Here is an 18,935-nt window from a genome sequence, read left to right as displayed (position 1 = left end):
GTTATAGGGAGGGGTTATATGGAGCAATAGGAGGAGTTATAGGGAGGGGTTATATGAGGCAATAGGAGGAGATATAGGGAGGGGTTATATGGTGTAATAGGAGGAGTTATAGGGAGGGGTTATAGGGAGGGGTTGTATAGGGCAATAGGAGGAGTTATAGGGAGCGGTTATATGGGGTAATAGGAGGAGACATAGGGAGCGGTTATATGGGGTAATAGGAGGAGTTATAGGGAGGGGTTATATGGGGCAATTGGAGGAGTTATAGGGAGCGGTTATATGGGGCAATAGGAGGAAATATAGGGAGGGGTTATATGTGGTAATAGGAGGAGTTATAGGGAGGGGTTATAGGGAGAGGTTATATGGGGCAATAGGAGGAGTTATAGGGAGGGGTTATATGGGGCAATAGGAGGAGTTATAGGGAGCGGTTATATGGGGCAATAGGAGGAGTTATAGGGAGGGGTTATATGGGGCAATAGGAGGAGATATAGGGAGGGGTTATATGGTGTAATAGGAGGAGTTATAGGAAGGGGTTATATGGAGCAATAGGAGGAGTTGTATGGGGTAATAGGAGGAGTTATAGGGAGAGGTTATATGGGGCAATAGGAGGAGTTATTGGGAGGGGTTATATGGGGTAATAGGAGGAGTTATAGGGAGGGGTTATATGGGGCAATAGGAGGAGTTATAGGGAGGGGTTATATGGTGTAATAGGAGGAGTTATATGGGGTAATAGGAGGTGTTATAGGGAGAGGTTATATGGGGCAATAGGAGGAGTTATAGGTAGGGGTTATATGGGGTAATAGGAGGAGTTATAGGGAGCGGTTATATGGGGTAATAGGAGGAGTTATAGGGAGGGGTTATATGGGGCAATAGGAGGAGTTATAGGGAGGGGTTATATGGTGTAATAGGAGGAGTTATATGGGGCAATAGGATGAGTTATAGGGAGAGGTTATATGGGGTAATAGGAGGAGTTATAGGGAGAGGTTATATGGGGTAATAGGAGGAGTTATAGGGAGAGGTTATATGGGACAATAGGAGGAGTTATAGGGAGGGGTTATATGGGGTAATAGGAGGAGTTATAGGGAGGGGTTATATGGGGCAATAGGAGGAGTTATAGGGAGGGGTTATATGGGGTTATAGGAGGAGTTATAGGGAGGGGTTATATGGGGTAATAGGAGGAGTTATAGGGAGGGGGTATATGGAAGAACAGGAGTACTGTAGGTATAAGGAGAGGTTATATGGAGACTTTGTTTCTCTCTCTCTCCCACTTCAGATCATGTGGTCTGTGAAGAGGAAATTAAGTACGCCATGTTGGCTTTGAACTGTGTGTGCCCAGCAACCTCCACCCTCATCACGTTACTGATACATACCTCCCGCGGGCAGTAAGTGAGCGCTGAGCACACGCAGTGCATTCTGGGAGGACCCTTCTGCTCTCCCTGATATAGAACACTGACGCTCTCTAATACGCTATGCATGCACCCAAATCCTGCGCTAATCCCAGCTCTGCCTCTGCACACACAGCATCCTGTGCTAATCCCAGCTCTGCCTCTATACACACAGCATCCTGTGCTAATCCCAGCTCTGCCTCTGCACACACAGCAACCTGTGCTAATCCCAGCTCTGCCTCTGCACACACAGTATCCTGTGCTAATCCCAGCTCTGCCTCTATACACACAGCATCCTGTGCTAATCCCAGCTCTGCCTCTATACACACAGCATCCTGTGCTAATCCCAGCTCTGCCTCTATACACACAGCATCCTGTGCTAATCCCAGCTCTGCCTCTGCACACACAGTATCCTGTGCTAATCCCAGCTCTGCCTCTATACACACAGCATCCTGTGCTAATCCGAGCTCTGCCTCTGCACACACAGCATCCTGTGCTAATCCCAGCTCTGCCTCTATACACACAGCATCCTGTGCTAATCCCAGCTCTGCCTCTATACACACAGCATTCTGTGCTAATCCCAGCTCTGCCTCTATACACACAGCATCCTGTGCTAATCCCAGCTCTGCCTCTATACACACAGCATCCTGTGCTAATCCCAGCTCTGCCTTTGCACACAGTATCCTGTGCTAATCCCAGCTCTGCCTCTATACACACAGCATACTGTGCTAATCCCAGCTCTGCCTCTGCACACACAGCATCCTGTGCTAATCCCAGCTCTGCCTCTATACACACAGCATCCTGTGCTAATCCCAGCTCTGCCTTTGCACACAGCATCCTGTGCTAATCCCAGCTCTGCCTCTGCACACACAGCATCCTGTGCTAATCCCAGCTCTGCCTCTGCACACACAGCATCCTGTGCTAATCCCAGCTCTGCCTCTGCACACACAGCATCCTGTGCTAATCCCAGCTCTGCCTCTATACACACAGCATCCTGTGCTAATCCCAGCTCTGTCTCTGCACACACAGTATCCTGTGCTAATCCCAGCTCTGCCTCTGCACACACACAGCATCCTGTGCTAATCCCAGCTCTGTCTCTGCACACACAGAATCCTGTGCTAATCCCAGCTCTGCCTCTGCACACACAGTATCCTGTGCTAATCCCAGCTCTGTCTCTGCACACACAGTATCCTGTGCTAATCCCAGCTCTGCCTCTGCACACACAGCATCCTGTGCTAATCCCAGCTCTGTCTCTGCACACACAGTATCCTGTGCTAATCCCAGCTCTGCCTCTGCACACACAGCATCCTGTGCTAATCCCAGCTCCTCTCTGCACACACAGCATCCTGTGCTAATACCATCTCTGCCTCTGCACACACAGCATCCTGTGCTAATCCCAGCTCTGTCTCTGCACACACAGTATCATGTGCTAATACCATCTCTGCCTCTGCACACACAGCATCCTGTGCTAATCCCAGCTCTGCCTCTGCACACACAGCATCCTGTGCTAATCCCAGCTCTGCCTCTGCACGCACAGCATCCTGTGCTAATCCCAGCTCTTCCTCTGCACACACAGCATCCTGTGCTAATCCCAGCTCTGCCTCTATACACACAGCATCCTGTGCTAATCCCAGCTCTGCCTCTGCACACACAGCATCCTGTGCTAATCCCAGCTCTGCCTCTGCACACACAGCATCCTGTGCTAATCCCAGCTCTGCCTCTATAAACACAGTATCCTGTGCTAATTCCAGCTCTGCCTCTGCACACACAGCATCCTGTGCTAATCCCAGTTCTGCCTCTGCACACAGCATCCTGTGCTAATCCCAGCTCCCCTCTGCACACACAGCATCCTGTGCTAATCCCAGCTCTGCCTCTGCACACACAGCATCCTGTGCTAATCCCAGCTCTGCCTCTGCACACACAGCATCCTGTGCTAATTCCAACTGTTCCTCTGCACACACATCCTGTGCTAATCCCAGCTCTGCCTCTGCACACACATCCTGTGCTAATCCCAGCTCTGCCTCTGCACACACACAGCATCCTGTGCTAATCCCAGCTTCTCTCTGCACACACAGTATCCTGTGCTAATCCCAGCTCTGCCTCTGCACACACAGCATCCTGTGCTAATCCCAGCTCCTCCTGCACACACAGCATCCTGTGCTAATCCCAGCTCTGCCTCTATACACACAGCATCCTGTGCTAATCCCAGCTCTGCCTCTGCACACACAGCATCCTGTGCTAATCCCAGCTCCTCTATGCACACACAGCATCCTGTGCTAATCCCAGCTCTGCCTTTGCACACAGCATCCTGTGCTAATCCCAGCTCTTCCTCTGCACACACAGCATCCTGTGCTAATCCCAGCTCCTCTCTGCACAAACAGCATCCTGTGCTAATCCCAGCTCTGTCTCTGCACACACAGCATCCTGTGCTAATCCCAGCATCACGTATGAAAACCCCCTCACTCTCTCTCTTTCTATCTGTACCCCAGCGATCTCTCTACATTTCTCTCACTCGCCCTTTCCCTCCATCCTTCTCCCTCTCTTTCTCTCTGTTTCAAAGGACAACCCCAATGGACCCATTTCGTCAGCGTCCCAGCCCCTGGCAGGCTCTCTCAAGGTAAATGCAAGACACAAAAAGGTGTAGGGATGGGAGAGAGTCCTGTACCTGTGCAATAACTCAAACTGCCTTACTCTCCCCCTCCCCCATCTCTCTCCATCCTGCCCCTTTCTCCTTATCTCTCTCTCTCTTTCTCCTTATCTCTCTCTCTCTCCTTATCTCTCTCTCTCTTTCTCCTTATCTCTCTCTCTCTCTCTCTCTCTCTCTCTCTCTCTCTCTCTCTCTCTCTCTCTCTCTCTCTCTCTCTCTCTCTCTCTCTCTCTTTATCTCTCTCTCTCTCTCTCTCTCTCTCTCTCTCTCTTTCTCCTTATATCGCTCTCTCTCTCTTTCTCCTTATCTCTCTCTTTCTCCTTATCTCTCTCTCTCTTTCTCCTTATCTCTCTCTCTCTTTCTCCTCATCTCTCTCTCTCTCTTTCTCCTCATCTCTTTCTCCTTATCACTCCCCCCTCTCTTCCCCCTCTCCCTCTCTCTCACTCTCTCCCACACTCTCTCCCACACTCTTTTTCTTACTCAGTCTCTCTTTCTTCTCCATCCTTTTCTTTTTCGTGTCTTACTACGGTTCTTCTCTCCCTACCTTTCTTTCCAACAGCCCCTCCCTTTGATTCCATCTCTCCCCCCCTTTGATTCCATCTCTCCCCATCCTCTCCCTCCCTTTGTAATTTCACCCCTCCCCCTCTCTTTAACATCTAGGGACAGCCCCACCTCCCCTGACCAGTGGCAGAAGACCTACAACCATTGTTCGGCAAATGAAGTCTACCACATCCGACTGGGGGAGAGCAAATTCTTTGGGGAGTATGAGGGGAAGACCTTCACATACTCCTCCTTCCATGCCCATAAAAAGTAAGTAATAGCCCAGGACACACCCAATCTGGAGTTGGTATCTTCTTCCCATTAGGAGTTGGTATGGTCTTCCATTAGGAGTTGGTATGGTCTTCCATTAGGAGTTGGTATGGTCTTCCATTAGGACTTTATATCCTCTCATCAGTAGGCAGTATTGTCTCCCATTAGGACTTGGTATCTTTTTCCCATTAGGAGTTGGTATGGTCTTCCATTAGGACTTTATATCTTCCCATTATGAGTCAGTATTGTCTCTATTCTGAAAGCCAGGGGTCATGTGTAAGATGATTTAGCCCAGATAGCGTCAACTCGGCCCTCTTTTCCAAGCACAACAAGGTCTGTGTCTTTTCTTTATTTGTGGAAAGCAGGTAAAAACAGGAACTTGTGTAGAGATGTAGATGTAGGGATAATGTCTCTCTGTGTGTGCTTGGTAGTTAAGGACAGGTGAAAAAGATAATCCTACAGTACCAGTACAGTGGTTTACAGCAAGGTACTCACTCATCCAGAGGTTATGGTGGAAAAGGAAGTGAGGGGCAATGTGGGTAAAGGGAATAGCCTTGGGACAGACTATCTTGACCAAACAGGAGGGGGGGCAGACTAGCCCATTCTGGTGAGGATCACAGGGGCTGCAGTAGCAGCTCACTGCTTTCATGCCCAGAGGCAAGAAATGCAACATTGTTGCATGTTACACAGGCACAGTATGTGTATGCAAACTCCATGCAGCTGAAATAAGAACTGACAGGCAGAAGCTGCAAAGGAAAGAGGGGGTTGAACCAAAAATGTAGTTCTTGTTCCTTGACACTCCCTGTCTGGTATCTGTAGATACCACTATATAACAGACTATGTGGAACATATGTGCAATGCATAACAAAGATAACATCACATTCTCAAACAATGCAAGAGTCCATGTCCACATAGCGATGTGACACCGGCCGGTATCACTGGTATCAAGGTCCCTTGGTCAAGGTTCTTTGGCAAAGGATGCAGGATGGATGCACAGCTCCCGGTTTGCTGGTTGCACCACAATGTCTTTGTGTAAAGGTCTCTGGCACTATTTCCTTTTAGCCTTGTGAGAGAACAGTCTTTTTGTTTCTGTAGTTTTACCCACAGAATGCATCCCCTTGTAGGTATGCCAGTCGTGGCAGCCTGTCGCTCTATCACCTGGCGTTTGGCAGAAGGAGATGGCTTTTGGCTCCTTGCGGAAGCGGAACAACACTCCTGGAAGACTGGTTGTGGAATCTAGTCCAGTAAAGAGGGCATCGTTCAGGGAGACTCCCTGAAGCTGAGTGCTGGGGCTGAACACTACCCGGATTTGATCGGGTTCCTGAAGGTGGTAGGCCCCAGATGATTGGAGGTACCAGCATTCTTCACCTTCCTTCATTAGAGGTGCTGGCTTTGCGTGGCCGGTAAGGAATATCTTCTGGATGAAGGCCACAAAGTTGTTTTTGGTCTCTGGTTCCCTTTGTAGGTCGCAGAGGTGCGAAGTGAACCTAGAGATGGCATGTTTTCCATTGTTTGGGAAGCGCCTTCTTGGTGAATGGAATGGTAGCGGGTTCACCCAACTGCCTGGTCCGTCTTTGGAGAGCTCCTTGGTTGTTAACCTCGGGAATCCTCTATCTTCCCTCGATGGTGTTTGCTTGTCGTTGTCCCTTGTTGTCTGGAACGCTGTGCACCGTAGGTCATCGGTGCTTTTCTCTTGCACGAGAACATCTCCACGTAATTTGGTGAAACGCTTTTGTGTCTCTTTGTTGACTGCCCTCAGGAGGTTGTTCTCTCCCTGGACATGATGAAGAACAGTCTCTTTTGTCCTTGTAAATCCTTTTGGGAAATGTCTCTGCAACTGTCTCCTCTTACGTGTGTGAACGAACAGTCCTTTTGACACTGTGGCTTCACCTGTAGGGCGCAGTCTTTTGCGGTTATGCCAGCCGTGACAGCTGGCTGCTTTATCGCTGGATACTCTGTGGAGAGGAACGACTGTACGTCCTAGCCGTGCCATTTCTCGCGAGAGGATCGTCCGATTGTTTATTGTCTTTTGGATGACCCCTTTGTCGGTCACCTTTGGGAGGTTACTTTCTTCCTTCAGTGGAGTCGACTCGTCATCCTTGGTTATCTGAACCGCTAAGCATCCTAGGCCATTGTCACAACCCCCCGATGCAAGGATGTTTTTGTTGACCTCAGGGCTATGACCTTGTCTTTTCTCTTCACTTGGCCCTTCGGTCACTTGGAGATGGCCAAGACATGGTTCAGAGAGAGATGTGTGTCCACATTCTGTTACTACCGTTCTGCTGGCGTCAACATAGTCTTGTCCGTGCTCTGTGTCAGTGCACGCGTTGCCCACTATCACCCATCCTAGGTCAAGTCTTTGGGCGTATGGCGCGTTGTGGGGTCCGTTATGCTGTTTACGGACTTTATGTACCCTCATGATGTCCCTGCCGAGCAGCAGTAAGATCTTGGCGCCTTGTTCTACCGGCAGGATGTAGTTGGCTATTCCCTTGAGGTGGGGGTAATGGCGTGCCATGTCTGGTGTGGGAATCTCGTCCCTATTTGTGGCCATGTGGCTGCACTCGATGAGTGTGGGAAGGGGCATGTTCACTTTGCCGTCTATTGAGCATATGGTGTAGCCATTCACTCTTCTCCCTGTGGTCTCCATTCGCCCTGCGCACGTTCTGAGAGTGTAAGGAGAAGCACCGTCTTGTATGTTAAACATGTCGAAGAACTCTGACCTGACCAGCGATCGGTTGCTCTGGTCGTCGAGGATTGCATACATCCGAATAGCCTTCTCAGGTTGTCCCTGGGGGTGCATTGCGACTAGGCATATTTTGGAGCAGGATATTTTGTCACCTTCTTTTCCGCAAACCTCAGTGCGCTGAGATGTGACGGATGTTGACTCTCCTTCTTTCTCCCCGCCATGCTCCGCTACGGAGGATGGGTTCTTGAGTTGGTGGAGTGTCAGCGCCTCTGGGTGTAACGATGTCACGTGCTTGTCACTTTCGCACACTGTGCATTTGATCTCTTCTTTACAGTCCCTGGCTAGGTGAGTCGTGGAACCGCAGCACCTGAAGCAAACTCTGAATTCTCCAAGTAACCTCTTGCGTTCCTCTAGGGACTTCATCCTGAACCCAAAGCACTTGTTGAGTGGGTGTGGCTTCTTGTGTATGGGACATTCCCTGTTTGGGTTCCTTGCCTCCGGCGACCGACTGATCGGGAGTAGTTTGGGTCGTGGGAGGCACGTCCGTCCTGCGGACCGAGATGGGTGTTTGGGTGTTACCATATCTCGTCACTGGTCTCTCGTTCCTCAGGCTGCTTGCACTGTATGTGGTTTGCGCACCCAAGATGAAACTGGGATCGTTCCTTGTCCTTGCCGCTTCGCGGATGAAGCTCACGAAGAATGAGAATGGGGGGTAGACGACTTGCTTCTCCCTTTTGTATTTGGAACCTTGTGAAATCCATCTTTCTTGGAGGTTGAAGGGTAGCTTCTCCAGGATGGATCTCACTCCACGAGCTGAGTCTAGGACGTTGAGACCTATTAAGGAATGGTCTTTCCTTGCGAACTCCAATTCTTGCAGCAGGTCCCCGTGCTCTCGTAACTTCGAGTAGTCTTTGGTTGTGATCTTGGGGAAGCTGTCGACTCTTTTGAAGAGCGAATCCTCGACTGCTTCGGGGCTACCGTAGGACTCTTCTAGACTTTCCCACACTAGGTCAAGACCTACTTGGGGTTGGTGCGCGTTGGCCGCCCGAAGCCTCTTCGCGTGCTCCCTGGATTCGTTCCCCAGGAACTTGAATAGCAGGTTGAGCTCTTCCCTTGCTGAGAAGTCCAAGCTGTTGATTGCGTCTTTGAACGTGAACTTCCACGTCCGGTAGTTCTCAGGGCGGTCGTCGAAGCTGATGAGTCCTGCGTGCACCAGGTCACGTCGGATCATATACTTGACTATGTCTGTCAGGCCTGAGGCATCGGCATATTTGTCCTGTTCTGAGGTAGTTGCTGGGAGGGTCTGCGCGGTCGCCTCTTCTTTGGCGTGGACGCGTGATGACTGCTGGTCGGTGTGAGGGGCTGTGTTCTCCCGCGTGGGTGTACCTGGATGGCGAGCCTGTTGTAGTGCATCCGTGTGCGCGCTGGCGTGTGGATCACTGTTGCGGCTGTGGCTATCCCAGGCAGCATGTACCATTGAAGGAGCAGCGTCTTCTCCTCGTGGACCTAGCAAGTCTTCGGTGTCTGTGGTGTCACTCCCTCCGTGTTGATATGGTGCGCTTGTGTTTACACTGAAGAGGCTCCTTACGTAGTCTTCAGTGCGTTGGGCTGGATCCTCTGAGGCTACCCGTCTGTACGGTTGCTCCCCGCCGTCCTGTTGCGCTGCTGCTTCTAGGACTTCAGCTTGGGCTATGGCGGCGGCGGCTTCCTTCTCTTGATTAAGTGCCTCTAGTTCCGCATCAAATTCGGCTTTCCTACGCGTAGCGGCATTAGCGGCAGCAGTGGCGGCATTAGCGGCGGCTGTCTGTTCCTCCTCTTCTATGCGCGCTCTTCCTGCTCTTACGGCTGCCTCTCTGCGACTATATTCGGCCCTGGCACGTGCGGCCTCTGCGGTGGCTCGCGCCTTGGTAGCGTTAGCGCTTGCGCTGGACGCGTTAGATTGCGCTGATCTTGCTGACCTTGATGAGTGTCTGGATGTGCTGGAGCGCTGTGATGTGGTTTCCAGCCAAAGGTCCTTTCTCCTACTCTCAGCCTCCGTGATAGTGGTTCGCACGCGGCTGTCTCGTGTCAGGTCAATGTTACTCTGTAAGTCTTTTTCTTGTAGGCTTTCGCTGGTGTTGGCCCTGGTCAGGTAAGTAATGTATGCTTCTGACAGCTCTTGATAACGCGAGTGATCAGTCCTTAATTGCGTTATTGCCTGCTCGAGCTGTTGCGCATAGTTGCCAACGCTAGTAACATTGCGTATTCCCAGTGTGGTTGTTTCCCAGGCCAACTCTAATTTAGCGCGGTGCGCTTCAATGTCAGTCTCATATTTTTCGCGGGCCTTTTGTGTCAGTGTGACTGCCCGTTTGGGCCTTGCGCCTGCCTGCGCCTGTTGCAGTTGCGCAGCGGTCTCTGTGTCTGAGTGATCGCTTTCCTGCGTGATGTCTGGTGAGGCTCTGAGTTCTGCCATGCTGTAGGTGTGTGTAGGCCTTTAGCCAGTGCGTGTGGTGTGCGGTCTTTTACTTTTGTCAGCGATGGGCGTCTGTCTCAGATGATGCCGAGCGGTGTCCTGCAGCGTGCAGCGTAGGGGTAGCTGTACTCACAGGTGTCCAGTGGCTCTGACCCGTGTCCTGGCGGGTGTCCGGTAGCGTGGCCCTTGATGGCGCTAGCCGTGGGGACGTGCGCAGGGGTAGGTGAGATGGTGGCTCCTCACTATGGGGCTGTGCAGAGGGTGAACTCAGACAGAGAAAGGCAGTAAGGTTTTGTGTAAGAAGCACTGTTTGTTTGCAAAGCTGCTGTGCAGTGTGAGCTGCTGCTTGTCTGTTAAGGCTGCAGGCTGTGTGCAGTTTGAGCTACTTGGTGCTTCTTTGTCTGCAGAGACTGCTCTGTTTTATCATGGAGTCTGGAGTAGCAGCTCCTGTGTCTGTAAGGCACACGATATCTTTTTCACTATTCTGAAAGCCAGGTGTCATGTGTAAGATGATTTAGCCCAGATAGTGTCAACTCAGCCCTCTTTTACAAGCACAACAAGGTCTGTGTCTTTTCTTTACTTTATTTGTGGAAAGCAGGTAAGAACAGGAACTTGTGTAGAGATGTAGATGTAGGGATAATGTCTCTCTGTGTGTGCTTGGTAGTTAAGGACAGGTGAAAAAGATAATCCTACAGTACCAGTACAGGGGTTTACAGCAAGGTACTCACTCATCCAGAGGTTATGGTGGAAAAGGAAGTGAGGGGCAATGTGGGTAAAGGGAATAGCCTTGGGACAGACTATCTTGACCAAACAGGAGGGGGGGGGGGGGGCAGACTAGCCCATTCTGGTGACGATCACAGGGGCTGCAGTAGCAGCTCACTGATTCCATGCCCAGAGGCAAGAAATGCAACATTGTTGCATGTTACACAGGCACAGTATGTGTGTGCAAACTCCATGCAGCTGGAATAAGAACTGGCAGGCAGAAGCTGCAAAGGGGAGAGGGGGGTGAACCAAAAATGTAGTTCTTGTTCCATGACAGTCTCCCATTAGGACTTGGTATATTTTTCCCATTAGGAGTTGGTATGGTCTTCCAGTGGGACTTTATATCTTCTGTCATGTACGGCCCACCTGAGAGCACAACGTGCGTATGTGACAAGGGTTAATACTCCGCTCACAAGCGCTCCCACTTTTCACCTCCGCAATGGTCCCTCAAATGGACAATATCTCCTCTACAGGACAAGGATTAATAAACAGCTCGAAAGCTGCCCCACGCTTGACCTTCGCAAAGGTCCCTCAAATTAGTTAGCATCTCCCCAAAATCCATCCCCAAATACCACCTGTCACGAATAGCACACAAGTGGGCACGTGACTTAGATATGCGACCGGAGTTAATACAGAAGGTTACTCTAGCCAACTCACCTTTCTCCTCCGCATGGTACTTTCAATGAGTTTCTATTAACCCCCTTACTCAATTGCAATTATATCTATACGCTTCCACCACCCAAAAATTATGCAAATAAAATCTGTCAAACTAATATATCTGCCAGGGTCTCTGGTCCCTGTTTATTATAGAAAAACTATGCACTTAACACAGAAAAATCTGTTGTAACAAAATGTGTCAGAAAATGTAAATACTCTCTCCAAAGCGCGCAATAGTTCATTCAGAGCCCAAAGCGTGACTTATTAAATGTTTTAATATATATAAAAATTTAGTGCTGAGATTACAAGAACATACAATTACAGTAAATTCATCGCATACCTGCCTGGACCTCCTTGGGACCTTTACTTATCTCCTGTGGATTCCGGAAGACTGGGACAGTCACTCTTTTATACTACTGAGACGGCAGTGGTATCTTTAAAGGATCAGCACGTTCGAGACGCGACAGGCTGTAAGACGCCGCCGGATGACATCACACGCCAGCGTGGAGTAACAAGGAAGCAAGTTGAGACCATCTCTCCTGATCCACACGTGTGAGACGCGAGAGGCTGAGAGACGCCGCCGGATGACGTCACACGCCAGCGTGGAGTAACACGGAAGTGAGCTGAGATCATCTCTGCCGATCCACTGCCTGGAGCTCCTTCAACACGACTCGCCACCACAGAGCAACACAGAGTCTCCCTGGATGCTGGCAGCAAAGAGGGTGAACGTGTAAAGATCTCTGCATTGGTGTCTGGCTGTTCCTGCTGAGTGGTAACATGTCCCTAAACATGTCATGCTATTAACCCTTTATTTTGATGTACGTGCAATACTCACCTTCACTTTATAAATATTAATTGAATTTACTACACTATGGTTTTTTTGCGCTGTCTTTTCTTTGTATCCAATTACAGTAAATGCAGGACAGATTCTTAAAATAGCAGGATAAAGCATAAAACAGAAATGACTGTATATTATGTTACCATGTGTCAGGATTTTCTCCCAGAGAGGTCACTGGCGCAGAAATGAGACTTCACTTGTTTGGTCCAAAACACACGTCTGTTGAAATCTGATTTTCATAATACCTTGCTAAGTCTTTTGCGTTTTTCCTCCATGTATAAACGCACTCATACTGCTGCGGCAGAGTTTATTCGAGCATTTGCCCGTTCTCTGCCGCAGCAGTAGCCTGGCGCGCGCCCGAGAGTGACGGGCGCGCGCCGAAGCAGCGGAAGAGCGCCCTCCGATCGGGGCGCTCTCCCTACCGCTGCCGGGTCCGCCGGGTCCCCCGGAACCCCCTGCCGCTGTCCCGCGATCGCGGGACACCAGGGCTCCCTCGGGGAGCCCCTGGACGCGCGTGCAGGGGGCGCACGCTCCCGATGACGCGTGACCGCGCGTCTATGACGCGCGGCACGCCGAGGGGCGGCCACTAGCAAGCCGGGAGATTTCCCGGCTTGCGGTACCGACCACACTCGGATAAAGTGTGTCGGTACTGTAACTTCACTCTTCTAGTACCTAGACACATGTGAGTCACATCAATAGATTCTGCCTGTCATGGCGGACACATCGAGACTAAAAGGAAAAAAGAACAAACGGCGCACAACTCATAGTGTAGAATAATCAGTTATATTGAAAAAGGTGAAGGTGGTAATAAACGCACGCATCAATACTGATAAAATCGGGCAATACAAAAATTTTGGCACTTGTTACCAACTGCAATTGGCGCCCAGCAGGGTTCTTAATCCGATGAATGGTCAAATCCAACACCACCCGGTGATAGATGGAGTTCGGCAGACACGAGGTTCCTCCCAGCAGCTTTGTAGCTACGTCCCGGTGCCTGTGGAGTCCACAATGTCCCGATTACCTCTCCGTCGGAATCCTCACTTGTCCATAGAGCAACGAGAGAAGGGATTACTCCTGCCCCGCACCGCTGGTATACCGGAAGCAAGTCCCGGATGTCAATCCCATACGGTCGCCCGATAGACATCACTAGACCCACGTCATATGAAAGTGACTATCAGATGATAGATTACGGGCTGCACGAACGCTGACAGGGGTTGGTATAAGGGCTCATAGATAGTCCATATAATTAATGTACCAAAAACACATCCTACGCGTTTCGTATCAATACTTCTTCAGGGATAAGTATGATGGCCTTGCCCCTAAATTTCAGCGACAAATGGATATCTGTCCCTTATTACCTGCTAGACCTCACGTGTCTGCCTCATTACATGCGACTCTGTGCCACGATTGTACATACAGCTTAACCCCATTATAGCGCGGTCCTCGGGGGCCACCCGCAACCACTGCGTTATAAACGGGGTCGCGGAAATAAAATGGCCGCCAAAATATATATATATATATATTTTTTTTTTTTTTGTGGTGGTACTGTGTCCGCCAGAGGGGGAAAGCTGAGAACTCTCCCAGCGTTCCCAGACCCGGTGGGGCAGCGGCAACAGCACACAGCACTTACCCGGCATCTGGCAGCTCTTCTCCCTGTCTGCTTCCTGCTTCTGCTTTCGTCTTGCGAGAGCAAGCTTCCTTAAAGAGACAGTGTGTCTCTGTGTGTGTGTGTGTATTTGACTGTGTGAGACTGTGTGTGTGTCAGTGTGTCAGTGTGCGAGTGTGCAGTGTGCTGTGAGTATGTGCAGTGTGCTGTGAGTGTGTGCTGTGAGTGTGTGCAGTGTGCTGTGAGTGTATGCAGTGTGCTGTGAATGTATGCAGTGTGCTGTGAGTGTGTGCTGTGTGTGTGTCAGTGTGTGTGTGTGCAGTGTGCTGTGAGTGTGTGCAGTGTGCTGTGAGTGTGTGCTATGAGTGTATGCAGTGTGCTGTGCAGTGTGCTGTGTGTGTGTCAGTGTGTGTGTGCAGTGTGCTGTGAGTGTGTGCAGTGTGCTGTGAGTGTGTGCTATGAGTGTATGCAGTGTGCTGTGCAGTGTACTGTGCAGTGTACTGTGTGTGTGTCAGTGTGTGTGTGTGCAGTGTGCTGTGAGTGTTGGCAGTGTGCTGTGAGTATATGCAGTGTGCTGTGAGTGTATGCAGTGTGCTGTGAGTGTGTGCAGTGTGCTGTGAGTGTGTGCAGTGTGCTGTGAATGTATGCAGTGTGTTGTGAATGTATGCAGTGTGCAGTGAGTGTGTGCAGTGTGTGTGCAAAAAAAAAAAAAAAACTTTAAATTTAAAAATGTTTTTTTTTTTTTAAATTCGGGGTCCACGCTCAAACCGCGTTATAAGCGGATCTGCGTTATAGCGGATCGCGCTATAACGGGGTTGAGCTGTATGTACAGTAGATGACGACACATGTTGCTCTCATTTTTAGTAAAGTCCTTCAATGAAAGCATAACCTGTAGGTCACCTCTCTCTGGAGTGTAATTGTTCACCAACATTTAGTTTTCTTTGAGGCTGACAGAGTAGTCTCTGGTTATCGTTTGTGACCTACTAAACAACACATGTGTCACTTTTAGTGGGCCATTTGTGATAGGCCCTCCCAATTAGGTCCTCTTTGAAGACCAGCACAGACCCAGGAAAAGTCTTGACCTGTCATAGACCCAATATATTGTATTTTTAAACCCAAACTGGTGCTAAATTAACCCCTGAAGCACCAGATTGATTAAAATACATAATACCTCAGGATATTATCATGACAGTCTCCTATCAGATCTCGGTATAGTCTTCCTATTAGAAGTTATTATGGTCTTCCCACTAGGTGTCAGTATAGTCTTCCCATTAGTAGTTGGTATGTTCTACCATTAGGAATCGGTATGGTCTCCTTATTGCTAGTTGGTATATTCTTCCCATTAGGAGTTGGTATGGTCTTCCCATTAAGTCTCAGTATGGTCTTCCCACTAGGAGCTGGAATGATCTCCCATTAGGATTCGGTATGGTCTTCCCACTGGGAGTCACTATGGTCTTTCTATTTGAAGTAGGTATGTCGTCCCACTACGAGTTAGTAGTTACATGACTGATCGCTTCCATATTATTGCAACTCCACTACAGAAGTTTGGTGCGTTGGTGGGTGGCCTTACACTGTGACACTGACTTGTGAACTGTGTATCATTTATAGGTATGGAGTCTGCTTGATCGGGGTGTGCCGTGAAGATAAAGCCAACATCCTCTTGAACCCGGGGCCCTGTCACATAATGTCATCAAAGGACACCTGCTTCTACATCAATATATCGAAGGAGGAGAACTCGGCCTTCAGTTTTAAGGAACAGGAACAGATCAAGAGGTCTGGCCTCCCAAAATCATCCTACCACGGGTTGACCAGGCTCCCCGTCCATAGCATTATAGCCAGCATGGGTGAGTCACTCTCCTGGAGGACTCTGGGAAAGCAGTTTAGGCGTTTAAACAGAATGGAGCTGTGAGACATGGAGTCTGTCCCTCCCACCGCAGGGTGACACAGTGACACAGACAGGAGGGAGCTATGGGACATGGAGTCTGTCCCTCCCCCCGCAGGGTGACACAGTGACACAGACAGGAGGGAGCTATGGGACATGGAGTCTGTCCCTCCCACCGCAGGGTGACACAGTGACACAGACAAGGAGGAAGCTATGGGACATGGAGTCTGTCCCTCCGACCGCAGGGTGACACAGTGACATAGATAGGAGGGAGCTATGGGACATGGAGTCTGTCCCTCGCACCGCAGGGTGACACAGTGACACAAACAGGAGGGAGCTATGGGATATGGAGTCTGTCCCTCTCACCGCAGGGTGACACAGTGACACAGACAGGAGAGAGCTATGGGACATGGAGCCTGTCCCTCCCACCGCAGGGTAACACAGTGACACAGACAGGAGGGAGCTATGGGACATGGAGTCTGTCCCTCCCCCCGCAGGGTGACACAGTGACACAGACAGGAGGGAGCTATGGGACATGGAGTCTGTCCCTCCCACCGCAGGGTGACACAGTGACACAGACAGGAGAGAGCTATGGGACATGGAGCCTGTCCCTCCCACCGCAGGGTAACACAGTGACACAGACAGCAGGGAGCTATGGGACATGGAGTCTGTCCCTCCCACCGCAGGGTGACACAGTGACACAGACAGGAGGGAGCTATGGGACATGGAGCGTGTCCCTCCCCCCACAGGGTGACACAGACAGGAGGGAGCTATGGGACATGGAGTCTGTCCCTCCCCCCGCAGGGTGACACAGACAGGAGAAAGCTATGGGACATGGAGTCTGTCCCTCCCCCCCGCAGGGTGACACAGTGACACAGACAGGAGGGAGCTATGGGACATGGAGTATGTCCCTCCCCCCGCAGGGTGACACAGTGACACAGGCAGGAGGGAGCTATGGGACATGGAGCCTGTCCCTCCCCCCGCAGGGTGACACAGTGACACAGACAGGAGGGAGCTATGGGACATGGAGTCTGTCCCTCCCCCCGCAGGGTGACACAGTGACACAAATAGCGTACCCCTTTGCTTTCCTAGGTACGGTGGCCATGGATCTACAAGGGTCAAGGAGCAGCCCGAAGAGTGTTAATGATAACACGTTGAGCCCGCCCAGTGATCACACCAAACACAGGAAGCAGAGTATTGACCCTGTGCTGGACGTCCTTGATGGCGACCCCAGTTCGAACTTCGACCTCCTGAGTGATCAGTCCGAGGATGAGACAAGCCAATCAGACGAGGAGCTGTTCACCTCTCATAAGTAGGTGATGGGGAGGGAAGAGGGAAGGAGGAGGGATATAGGGAAATGTGGAGTGTTTCATACAGGTAAAGGTGTTTCACTTAATTACGGAGCAAACGAGACGGGGGAGAGAGAGGGAGGGGCTTGGAGTAGAGGGACAGAAGAAGAGCAGAGGGGAGAAAGGGAAGGAGAAAGGCAGAAAAGACAGAGGGGAAGAAAGAGGAAAGGCGAGGGTGAGGAGAAGCGGAGAGGAGAGTCAGGTAGAGTAGGGAAGAGAGTGTATGAGAGTGGGGGAAGAGAGAAAAAGAGTGAGGAGAGAGAAAAGGAGAGCGGGGGAAGAGAGGAGAAGAGGGAGTGAGGGCTGAAGAAAGAGCAATAGTTGGGAAGAGGGGAAAATAGAGAAAGTGTAAGGGAGATAAAGAAAAAAGAGAGAGAGTAAAATAAGGAGTGATGGACAGATAGTCAGACCACATCTTTCTCCCCCTTCCTATCTCCCCCCCCAGCTGGGTGAAGGGGTACCCATCTAATACCCCATACATTGGCAGTTCCCCCACTCTGTGCCACCTGCTCCAGCAGAAGAGCCCCTACTGCTGCCTACGGCTAGACAAGGTAATATGTGGTCATCTTATGTAGACCCCCAACATCCCACTGCCACCCTACATACACCCCAACATCCCACTGCCACCCTACATACACCCCAACATCCCACTGCCACCCTACATACACCCCAACATCCCACTGCCTCCCTACATACACACCAACATCCCACTGCCTCCCTACACACACTCCAACATCCCACTGCCTCCCTACATACACCCCAACATCCCACTGCCACCCTACACACACCCCAACATCCCACTGCCTCCCTACATACACCCCAATATCCCACTGCCTCCCTACACACACCCCAACATCCCACTGCCTCCCTACATACACCCCAACATCCCACTGCCTCCCTACATACACCCCAACACCCCACTGCCTCCCTACATACACCCCAACATCCCACTGCCTCCCTACATACACCCCAACATCCCACTGCCTCCCTACATACACCCCAACATCCCACTGCCTCCCTACATACACCCCAACATCCCAATGCCACCCTACATACATCCCAACATCCCACTGCCTCCCTACATACACACCAACATCCCACTGCCTCCCTACATACACCCCAACATCCCACTGCCTCCCTACATACACCCCAACATCCCACTGCCTCCCTACATACACCCCAACATACCACTGCCTCCCTACATACACCCCAATATCCCACTGCCTCCCTACATACACCCCAACATCCCACTGCCTCCCTACATACACCCCAACATCCCACTGCCTCCCTACATACACCCCAACATACCACTGCCTCCCTACATACACCCCAACATCCCACTGCCTCCCTACATACACCCCAACATACCACTGCCTCCCTACATACACCCCAACATCCCACTGCCTCCCTACATACACCCCAACATTCCACTGCCTCCCTACATACACACCAACATCCCACTGCCACCCTACATACACCCCAACATCCCACTGCCTCCCTACATACACCCCAACATCCCACTGCCACCCTACATACACCCCAACATCCCACTGCCACCCTACACACACCCCAACATCCCACTGCCTCCTACATACACCCCAACATCCCACTGCCACCCTACATACACCCCAACATCCCACTGCCTCCCTACATACACCCCAACATCCCACTGCCACCCTACATACACCCCAACATCCCACTGCCACCCTACACACACCCCAACATCCCACTGCCTCCTACATACACCCCAACATCGCACTGCCTCCTACATACACCCCAACATCCCACTGCCACCCTACATACACCCCAATATCCCACTGCCTCCCTACATACACCCCAACATCCCACTGCCACCCTACATACA

At 50.8% G+C, this 18,935-nt stretch overlaps 1 protein-coding gene across 1 annotated transcript in view; it reads left to right on the top strand.

The window, feature by feature from the left end:
* Nucleotides 1–17,646, top strand: part of LOC142471039 (potassium channel subfamily T member 1-like) — a 35,839-nt gene extending 18,193 nt beyond the window's left edge. The window contains exons 5-10 of the mRNA XM_075577837.1: nucleotides 1,271–1,379; nucleotides 3,943–3,999; nucleotides 4,690–4,839; nucleotides 15,449–15,684; nucleotides 16,815–17,034; nucleotides 17,517–17,646. Coding sequence (XP_075433952.1) covers nucleotides 1,271–1,379; nucleotides 3,943–3,999; nucleotides 4,690–4,839; nucleotides 15,449–15,684; nucleotides 16,815–17,034; nucleotides 17,517–17,646 — 902 coding nt within the window. The remainder of the gene's footprint in view (nucleotides 1–1,270; nucleotides 1,380–3,942; nucleotides 4,000–4,689; nucleotides 4,840–15,448; nucleotides 15,685–16,814; nucleotides 17,035–17,516) is intronic.
* The last annotated feature ends 1,289 nt before the right edge of the window (nucleotides 17,647–18,935 follow it).

This window comes from Ascaphus truei, chromosome 20 (assembly GCF_040206685.1).
Source record: "Ascaphus truei isolate aAscTru1 chromosome 20, aAscTru1.hap1, whole genome shotgun sequence".
Lineage (NCBI taxonomy): Eukaryota > Metazoa > Chordata > Amphibia > Anura > Ascaphidae > Ascaphus > Ascaphus truei.
Note: the sequence above shows the minus strand (reverse complement) of the source record. Positions and strands in the feature narration are given on the sequence as shown.